Source organism: Nomascus leucogenys, chromosome 5 (genome assembly GCF_006542625.1).
Source record: "Nomascus leucogenys isolate Asia chromosome 5, Asia_NLE_v1, whole genome shotgun sequence".
Lineage (NCBI taxonomy): Eukaryota > Metazoa > Chordata > Mammalia > Primates > Hylobatidae > Nomascus > Nomascus leucogenys.
In genome coordinates, this window is record NC_044385.1 from 46,270,934 (window position 1) to 46,282,041 (window position 11,108).

Genomic DNA, 11,108 nt, shown 5'->3' on the forward strand with positions numbered 1-11,108 from the left:
GTTTGTCAAAGGACATCCTAAATGAAGTAAGGACATAAAAGACTAGGAGAAAATATTTTACCTGGAGAGCAGTCAATAAGTTAGTATTCTTAATATAAAAGCTTTGAAATTTGATAAGAAAAATACATAGAAAAATGGGCAAATCATATGGACAGATTAATTTATGCAAGAGAAAATACAAGTGGCCTATAAATACAAAAGTGAATGTGAGACTCCATCTCCAAAAACAAAAAAACTCCACAGTCAAGTGAGTGCAAATCAAACCAAAAATTATGTTTAATATGTCAACTAATTTCACCAAATTTTTGCAAGTGTAATCACATCATAGACAGGTGAAAATATAGGCTCTCTCATAAATTTCTAGTGGAAATGTGAATTAATGCACACTTCGTAGATGGTCATCTCTTGCTATATGTTTAAACTTAAAATACATATATTGAGATGTTATTGAAATATATGAAGATATATTAAATGAAACGACAACAATGAGATGTAGGACACTGTGCGTAATCCATTTTGGTGTAAAATAAGATGATAGATTCAGTAGATACTGTATTAGAGTAGGTTTACTACCTTAAAAATAGGCTCGAACATGAAACAACTCAAAGGCTGTTGCTTGTTAAGTTAAGCAAGAGGGTGGGGATTTTATGGACTAGTCTTGGAAGTGGCACGTATTACTACTACTCACATTTAGTTGACTGGAGCTCAGTCACATGACCAAACAAAACCACAAAGGAGGCTGAGAAATGTAGTCTAGCTGTGTGCGCAAGAGGAAGAGAAGAAGAAATTTTCAGTGGACAGTTAAAAGTCTATGCTATAGAGATAGATCCACTAGATAGATTACATAGATAGCTAGCTAGCTAGACAGATGATAGATAGATAGATAGATAGATAGATAGATAGATAGATAGATAGATAGATGATAGATAGATGATCGATGATAGATAGATAGATGATAGATAGATAGATAGATGATATAGATAGATATAGATAGATAGATGATAGATAGATAGATAGATAGATAGATAGATAGATAGATAGATAGACCTGTCTAGCTGTATTTGCAGTTACACCACATGAATTCATTATGAATATGATTTTTACTTCTGGCAGAAGTTATAAGAAACTCTTAATAAGGGTTATATTATTACTTGAGAACAAAATAAAGGAGAGAGAGGCTTTTGATTTATTTTATGCTTCTGTGGACTGTTTGCATTTCCTAACCTTATGCATATATTCTTTTTTTCCCTGCAAAAAAAAGTGGTTACAGGATTTATTGAGAGACAATGTTCCATTTTTCTTCTTTGTTTCTCCATGTACTTAAATTATATAAATACATTTATAATAACTAATAAATATAAATAAGAATACAGTAAATAAATAATAAAAATATAATGCAAATATATATTTACTGCTTTCCCCAGCAACCTGGTAAGCTATGTACTGACACAGAAATAAGTGTCAGTACATCAGGACTGTTGGTGGGATTGTAAACTAGTTCAACCATTGTGGAAGTCAGTGTGGCAATTCCTTAGGGATCTAGAACAAGAAATACCATTTGACCCAGCCATCCCATTACTGGGTATATACCCAAAAGACTATAAATCATGCTGCTATAAAGACACATGCACACGTATGTTTATTGTGGCACTATTCACAATAGCAAAGAGTTGGAACCAACCCAAATGTCCAACAACGATAGACTGGATTAAGAAAATGTGGCACATATACACCATGGAATACTATGCAGCCATAAAAAATGATGAGTTCATGTCCTTTGTAGGGACATGGATGAAGCTGGAAACCATCATTCTCAGTAAACTATCTCAAGGACAGAAAACCAAACACCGCATGTTCTCACCCATAGGTGGGAATTGAACAGTGAGAACTCATGGACACAGGAAGGGGAACATCACACTCCAGGGACTGTTGTGGGGTGGGGGGAGGGGGGAGGGACAGCATTAGAAGATATACCTAATGCTAAATGACGAGTTAATGGGTGCAGCAAAACAACATGGCACATGGATACATATGTAACAAACCTGCACATTGTGCACATGTACCCTAAAACCTAAAGTATAATAATAAAAAAAAAAGAAATAAGTTTCAGTACATCAGGATATATGAAGGAAGTTGTTTATTGCATCTTTATTTGTAATGGCAAATACTGAAAACAACCTGAATATCTACTGTTGTAATAAAAAATATGGCAATACATATTATAGAATAGCAGTTCTCAAATGTTTTAGTCTCCTTTTCACTCTTAAAAAATTAAGAACTTCAAAGAACTTCTGTTTATGTGGGTTGAATCTATGAATATTTATTGCATTGAAATTTAAATTTATTAACCCATTTAAAAATAATAAATCCACCATGTTAACACAAATAACGTATTTTATAAAAACTTGACCAGGCATGATGGCTCATGCCTGTAATACCAGCACTTTGGGAGGCCAAGGTGGGCAGATCACTGGAGATCAGGAGTTCAAGACCAGCCTGGCCAACATGGTTAAACACCATCCCTGCTAAAAATACAAAAATTGGCCAGGCCCCGTGGCACGTGCCTGTAATCCCAGCTACTAGGGAGGCTGAGGCAGGAGAATCACTCGAACCCCGTTGCAGCAAGCCGAGGTCATGTCACTGTACTCCAGCCTGGGCAACAGAGTGAGACTCCATCTCCAAAAAAATAAAAAAATAAAAAAAAAACAACAACAAAAAACTACTTACATTTCACCAAAAAAAAAAAAAAAATTGGTAAGAAGACTTGCATTGTTTCAGATTTTTGTACGTCTCTAATGGCTGGCTTAGTAAAGACAGCTTGATTCTCAAACCAGTTTCTGCATTTGATCTGTTGCTGTGTGTGGTAGTGGTTGACATATGTGAAGGAAATCCAGCCTCATATAGATACTTACTTGGAAAGGGGAGATTATTTTAATAACGTTTTCAGATAGTTTTTAAATTCTTTTTTTGGTATATCCCCAAACTCAACAAGCAGTTATTTATTATAGTTAGATTGCCATGTAAAACTGAAGTCATATCAATGAATCATTTGTACTGTTAGATTAAAACTTTAATTTTGCACTTTGAGTGGATATTTTACCCATTCATTATTTTATAATATCATGCATTGATCATTTGGAAAATATTGTTGTGCTAAGTTATACATATCTTCCAAATGTTGACACACAATGTCAAAAAATCAAATTCATTGATATCATCACTGATGCTGATAGTAGGGGATGAGTTTCCCAAAATTTCTCGAAAGCTTAAATTTTGTCATCAGCAACAAATACTGTCAGTTGTTTTCCTTGAAGTGAAAGTTTCACTTCATTCACTTTTCAAATCTTATTTCAATTCAAATCCCAAAATCCGAATGACTAAATTTTCATTCTTTCTTTAAAAAAAAAAGAAAAAAACAGTGCTTCATGGAAAAAGCAGCTCACAATTTAATTACATAAATTTTAAGTTTGTAATTTAAATACATAAATGCTTACCCTTGAGACAATCATCATACTTCAGTATGCTGCAGAAATGCTTCGTCCAGTCTTCCCATCACCCAGAATATTGAAAAGACATGTACTCAAGGGTTGAGATTAATGTAACTTTTACTACTTCGTCAAGGATATTCTTCAGTGAAACTGACTTGCTTTTTTTTTATTATTATACTTTAAGTTTTAGGGTACATGTGCACAACGTGCAGGTTAGTTACATATGTATACATGTGCCATGTTGGTGTGCTGCATCCAGTAACTCATCATTTACATTAAGTATATCTCCTAATGCTATCCCTCCCCCTTCCCCCCACCCCACGACAGGTCCTGGTGTGTGATGTTCCCCTTCCTGTGTCCAAGTGTTCTCATTGTTCAACTCCCACCTATGAGGGAGAACGTGCGGTTTTCTGTCTTTGCGATAGTTTGCTGAGTTTGGTTTTCTGTCCTTGAGATAGTTTGCTGAGAATGATGGTTTTCAGCTTCATCCACGTCCCTACAAAGGACATGAACTCATCCTTTTTTATGGCTGCATAGTATTCCATGGTGCATATGTGCCACATTTTCTTAATCCAGTCTATCAGTGATGGACATTTTGGTTGGTTCCAAGTCTTTGCTATTGTGAATAGTGCCTCAATAAACATATGTGTGCATGTGTCTTTAGATTCTAACTATTGTTACAACCCACTGGGGGAGTTCGCTGTCAGAGTTAGAAATAAAAGCATAGTTTTGTGATATCCTTACTCGGTCTTTTGTCATTTTATCTGGGAAGACATCCAATTGCATAACAATGACTTGGTTATCTGGGTCTTTGTTTCACAAGTTCCAGAATGAGAATAGAATGCAGTAGAAAGGCAAAACCAAGGTGGCCCATACTACAGGAAGAAGCTTATCACTTAAACGTATTCTGGGTTTCAGCTGTTTATGGGACCTGGTAGATACTTATATGCCCCCTGGCTATTCTCAAATATAGTGTTGAAGGACTATATGATATTAGGAAACATTTATTGAGCACTTTGGTACTTTTAGAAAAGCACTTTGTTTAGATTCTCATATTTGACTATTGTGACAGGAAAATAAATCTCAGGACTCAAAAATCACTAAGCCAAAGGGAAAAGTCAAGCTGGGAAGTGCATCAGGCAAACCTGCCTCTCATTTTATTCCTAACTAAGATAACTACAAAGATTTAACAAGCTACATACCTCCCTCACAATTTGCCCACTAGGAAATTTTTTGTGGGCCCCAAGATCTTTACCTTAAAATAGTTCTGTCAGATTTCACTCTGACAATGTAAATTGATAGCTTATCTTCACAGGTGTGGGACAAAGAACAGAACTCAAAATCATCCCTCTGCTCACCTGAGACAAATGCATGTCTGATTGCTTCCTCTCTCCTATGTTTATCTTATGTAAAAATGCAGATCCACTGAGCTAGATTAATGCACAAGTGACTATTTCTCTACTCCCCTATCACATGTGAATGGTTGATCAAAGGCTCAAAAGAATGCAACCCTTTGCTTCTCACCTACCCACACCTCTTAAAAAGTATTCCTCGGCCAGTTGCGGTGGCTCACACCTGTAATCCCAGCACTTTGGGAGGCAGAGGCAGGTGGATCACGAAGTCAAGAGATCTAGACCATCCTGGCCAACATGGTGGAACCCCGTCTCTACTAAAAATGCAAAAATTAGCTGGGTGTGGTGGTGCGCTCCTGTAGTCCCAACCACTCAAGAGGCTGGGGCAGGAGAATCACTTGAACCTGGGAGGCAGAAGTTGCACTGAGCCAAGATTGCACCACTGCACTCCAGACTGGCAACAGAGCGAGACTCCGTCTCAAAAAAAAAGTTAATCCTCTTTCCCCAATATCCACCCTTTCCCCTTTAAATAGTGAAGGCCTCAAACTCATCTTTGGAGAAAGACACAGAACTGTCTCCTGGGTTCACATCCTTAACCTTAGGAACATAAACTTCTAAATTGATTGACAACTGTCTCAGATACTTTTTGGCTTACACTATGAATCAACGTTTAAGTTTTCAGTAACAATACACAGTAACCCAAACATTAAGCATGAATAGTTATTTCTGGATGATAGGATAATAGCTGATGTTAATTTTTTATGTATATTTTTAGATTTAACCATCACCAGCATTTTCGGTTTACTGTTTAAAAGTTGTTTACAATTTTTAAAAAAGAAAACAGCACAGCGAGCTTGGTTTATAGCATTTTTATTGCAATTTTGCACAGCATTTGAAATTTCAAAGCATTAGTAGAATTTGAAAAGAACAGTTCATTAACCTTGGCAAAGGGACAAAATAGAGATCACTGTGGTTCAACCACTCAGCTATACCTTTTAGAAAAGAAGTTTTGCCTACCCAAAAGCCATCATTTTAATAACATAGTATTAGTATTCTACCAGGCAGTAAAACACTGTAATTAAACATGTGATAAAGCTCTGCCACCCATTGGGTATTTGCTCTTGTCTTAGCAAAGAGCACTCAAATCAGTCATGGAACAGCCATCAGTGCAACACAAAGTTTGTAAATCTTGTCTTGACATCACTGAATGCTTCTTTGACTTCCAAAGCTCTTCAGTGGGCATCTGTCCATCCCAAAGGCGGTCTTCCCCTGAGGCATCCACCTTCAGAAGGTTTTGCACTGGATTTTCCTCAGAAAACTCACGTTTATTTGGGAGCTGGAAGGGGTTTCCTGTCTCAGCTGTATGGAAGAGAAAAAAATAATACATCCTTAGACAGCTCCTACAAAGAAGGCAGCAACCACATTCCACTCTTGGGGAAATGAACTGGATCCCTGAAATGAAATAGAATCCTACACATAATTTTTTAAAATGTTGGCCTGGTTTCAGAGAGATTAGACATTTTGGGGACAGCACAGTCATCTCCACTCTTCTCATTTTACAGAGGCAGAAACTTGAGTGCAAAGACGAGGAGTGACAGCCAGTGTCCCTCAGCTAGTCAGGACTTGACTTCTTTTACTCGCTACCTCTGCTGGATGACTGCAGCTTCCAGTATTAGTTATGTGCTATAAACAAAAAACACATAAACGAAAAAACAATCCTGCGTATGCCCTGCAATCTTGATCTGTAAAGAAGGAAATGGAGATTTAAACCTCTGTATCTGAAAATAAAAAGTGAAATTCACAGTTTTTGCCTAAGTGTTGTTTCCAAAGTTCACATATAAGCTTCTCTCACTTTAATTTAGTTCAAATTGACTTATCAGTGCCTCAGCACACCAGCAGGCACCATGAAAAATTAGGTGAATGGTTGCTGGTTAGTAAACCAGTAATTGATCAGATAAATAAAGTATGGGAAAACACTGAAAATCTGAGAAAGATTTAACAAGTAGTAGTATGATTTCTGTGATGTCCAACAGAGCCAGCCTTATAGATATCCATTCCACTGCCCTATGTGTTTCAGAGATATCCCAAATGTATTTTTTATAGTGCATTTTGGTTTGCTATTACAGCGATTGTTGTAAATCCTGGTAAATTATGCTTACTGTCTTAAGGTTAAAAACCCATATAATTTTTGTTAGCATCTAGTCATATGAACCTCAATATTAAAGTGGTAGTGAAAATGGAAAATACATGCTTTTTCAATACATTAGCCCACCCAAATATGAACAGTTTAGGTCATTTTCTAAAATGTTTTTATTGCTAACATCATTTTAAATTAAATGGAAACCTTAACAATCATACATATGGTTGCAACATTTATTATGTAATCACATTTTTCATTTTTAACTTTTTAGTATAAAACAAAGCAAATATAACCAATTATTAAAACAGACTCTTAAGCAAGGCACAGAAAGACAAACACCACATGATCTCACTTATATGTGAAATCTAAAAACGTCAAACTTAAAAATGTATAGCGGAGAATGATGGTTATCAGAGGGTGAGGGTGAGGGGGATGGTTGGGGAAGAGATGGTCAAGAGTACAGAATTTCAGTTAGGAGGAATAATTGCAAGAAGTCTATTGTACGAGATGGTGACTGTAGTTAATAACAATGCATTGTATTCCTGAAATTGCTAAAAGAGTAGATTTCAAGTGTCCTCATCACAAAAACGTAAGTATATGAGGTAATGCATATGTTAATTAGCTTGATTTAGCTATTCTGCATGTATATGATATGTATACATATTTCAAAACAATATGTTATACACAATAAATATATATAATTTTTACCAATTAAAAAAATAATTTTTAAAATAGGATTTTTAGCCATGCCCAGTGGCTTATGCCTGTAATCCCAGTGCTTTGGGAGGCCAAGATGGAAGATTGCTTGAGGCCAGGAGTTTGAGATCAGCCTGGGAAACGTTGAAAGACCCCACCTCTACAGAATATTTTAAAATTAGCCAGATGTGGTGGCACACACCTGTAGTCCTACCTACTCAGGAGGCTGAGGTGGGAGGATCACTTAAGTGCAGGGGTTTGAGGCTTCAGTGAGCTATGATTGTGCCAGTCTGGGTGAGACAGCAAGACCCTGTCTCTAATCAAATAAATAAATAAAAATTTAAAAATAGGATTTTAAATAAATTCTGCCTCATACTTTAATATGGAATTAACAGAAAGAATTTCAGTCAAATTTTTAAGTTAGTTGAATTGAATAATAAAGAAATATAGTGAAGTCAGTCACTTCACTGTTTCTGAAAGACATTTGTTTCATTTCTACCTTCAAAATCCTGATCAGACAATTCCTACTACTAGAATTCCCACCCTGCTTCCCCACCACCTTTCATAATCCCCAAATCCTTCAGGGCCTCTGTCAGTAACCACCACTTCCATGATGCTGTCACTTATTACAAAAGTCCACCACCTTCTCTTTCCCACCCGAGACTCAGTATGGAATTAGTAAAGACCTTGGCTCTTGAAGCCAGATAGACCCAGTTTGCTACCTAGCCACATTTTCACCAGCTGGGAGAAGAATTTTCTTCTTGGTAAAATGATAAATGGTGGTAATTTTGCTTGCTTCCCAGGATCCTTATCAGAAAGCTGAATGAAATGTTGCACATGTAACTTCCTGGCACTTAAAAGTGCTCAATATTAAGGTCAGCTTCTTTCCTTGCATCCATATTTAACAACTGCCTGAATTCTAACTTATTATATTGTATAATTATTCATGGGTGAAAGTCTTGCTACTTCAACATGCTCCTTGAAATCATATGCTTTGCCGTAGCCTCCAAAGTACCTTCCATAGATGCTGAGCTCATTGAAGTAGTCATGCAATCAAATGATTTCAAGCAGGGGACTAAAAAAATGAGGTCCTTATTTTTTGAAAGGTAGCATGCTCATCACTTTCCCAAGCCAAATTCAGTATATTTTGATAACTAATCCCTTAAATTGACATAAAAAACGCCTCAACAGTACTTAGAGAAACACTTAATAAAATAATCGTTTACAACACAGCTTGAAAAAATAAAAGGGACATGTGAAAGGAAAATAGAGGAGACACATGAGCTACTGTTACCTTGCTGAGCTTGAGGGATCCCCTCCAGATGCCTTCTCCACCTGGAGCTAGCACAGATGTAGATGACTGTCCGTATGTATTCTAGCCCACAGAGTCTCACAGACTCCTTGCTCTTCACTTCTGAGATGGCAAATAGGACAGAGAATAGAAACAGAGTGAAAATGGAGCCCTTCATTTTGCTGAGGACTGAATGAGAATCTGATATGGTAAATATGGTCAAATCAAATTCTGGAGTGACTGTCACTCTCTTGACCAATTTATACTAACTTTCCTGACATTTCATTGGTCAGAACCTCATTTTTACAGTATTTGCTAAGCACATAGGGTTACACAGTAAAGTTTTGAAAATGTGGTTTTATGATTATTGCCAGCTATTCAGTCACTCCTTAATACCATCAATGCATCTGTGAGATGATAAAAACAGATGCCCTCTTGGAAGGCATTATGGAAAACTCATGGACTTCGAAAGTTGCCAAGGATGAGTTTCAATCTCAGCCTTGCTACTTACTGAGTGACATAAGGCAAGTTTTAAACTTTTTGAGTTGAGGCAAAGCCTGGTGGCTAACACCTGTAACCCCGGCACTTTGGGAGGCCAAGACAGGTGGATCACTCGAGGAGAGGAGTTCAAGACCAGCCTGGGCAACATAGCGAGACCTCCATCTCTACAAGAAATTTAAAAATTACTCAGGCACAATGGAACACCTGAGCCCAGGAGCTCAAGGTTACAATGAGCCATGACAGTGCCGCTGTACTCCAGCCTGGGTAACGGTGAAACCCTGTCTCTAAAAAAAAAAAAAAAAAAAAAACAAAAATCTTTTTGAACCTCAATAACCGTATCTCTAGAATGGGAAGACCCATCTCACGAGGGTTTTTTTGAATATTGAAAGCAACATGAATGTCAGAACAATGGGATATCACACTTAAGTAGGCAATTTCTTATGTCCTGAGTTTGAATCCTGGCCGTTGCTGTTACCTGGCTGTTACTTACCAGATCTAGACTCTTAAGCAAGTTTTTTAAAGCATCCTTCTTTGTAAAATAGTGTTGATGATTGTAACTACCTCGTAGAGCTAACGTGATAATGTGTGTCCCACTTGGTACAATAAACAGCTAATAGGCCAGGCGCAGTGGCTCATGCCTGTAATCCCAGCACTTTGGGAGGCCGAGGCGGGTAGATCACGAGGTTAGGCGATCGAGACCATCCTGGCTAACACGGTGAAACCCTGTCTCCACTAAAAATACAAAACATTAGCTGGGTGTGGTGGTGGGTGCCTGTAGTCCCAGATACTCAAGAGGCTGAGGCAGGAGAATGGCGTGAACCCAGGAGGTGGAGATTGCAGTGAGCTGAGATCGCGCCACTGCACTCCAACCTGGGTGACAGAGCAAGACTCCATCTCAAAACAAAAACAAACAAACAAAAACAAAAAAAACAGCTAATAATTATTAGCTGCTTCTCCTCTCACCATCAGAACAGAAGACTAGAAAAGATAACTTCAGAATTCAGAAGATTTTATCTGACTAGGATCTTGTTATCCTTCACCTATGACGTAGGTACACTTTTCTCAACACACATATCTATGATAATAGAAAGCTGAGTCCATATCCCAAAAAGCTACATAATGAAATTTCTCTTTTGGCAAAACCTCTGAAAGCACTAGTTCTTGCAAAGGTCTTACCTAAACAGAGAATCCCAGAGTTTGAGATCTTAAAGAACTGTTGACTCAGGTTTTAGCAAGTTGAACAAATAATGGTTCAGTTGATTCTGTGAAATCCTTGTCTGTGATTCCTGGTTGGAAAAAAATTGCTAAGTCTGTGGCCATGATCATATCATTTGTACTTCTTGAAAAATCACTGTTCTTCTGTAGGGAAGCTGGAAAATAAAACAAAATAATCTGTTCTCTAATTGAAAGCATTTTTTGCTCTAAAAAATAAAAATTATTTCCAAGAGTCTTGCTTTCTCCATTTCTTTGGCTGTAGTGTGAAAAATGGATTAAGAAAGGCAAGACTTGAGAAAGGAAGAACAGAAAAAGGCTGTTTCAGTAATTTAGATATGATGGTGGCCTAAACTAAGGCCATGGCAGAGAGGATAGGGCACATGTGTATTCAAAATATAGAAGGGCTTGGTACTGACTGGGTATCG

The 11,108-nt window shown here is 37.3% G+C and overlaps 1 protein-coding gene across 1 annotated transcript; it reads right to left on the reverse strand.

Moving 5' to 3' along the window:
• Window positions 1-5,695: 5,695 nt before the first annotated feature.
• INSL5 (insulin like 5) lies at window positions 5,696-9,177 on the reverse strand. The gene is made up of 2 exons (XM_003265201.1): window positions 8,971-9,177; window positions 5,696-6,199 (listed from the first exon to the last, which is right to left on the reverse strand). Exons 1-2 carry the CDS (start codon window positions 9,143-9,145, stop codon window positions 5,967-5,969), a joined length of 408 nt encoding a protein of 135 aa, XP_003265249.1. The 5' UTR covers window positions 9,146-9,177; the 3' UTR covers window positions 5,696-5,966.
• Window positions 9,178-11,108: the final 1,931 nt, after the last annotated feature.

Coding starts and splice junctions, on each gene's coding strand:
- INSL5 (XM_003265201.1), bottom strand. CDS start 9,145: ATGAAGGGCTCCATTTTCACTCTGTTTCTATTCTCTGTCCTATTTGCC. Junction 6,200..8,970: donor GATCCCTCAAGCTCAGCAAG/GTAACAGTAGCT, acceptor TCTTCCATACAG/CTGAGACAGGAAACCCCTTC.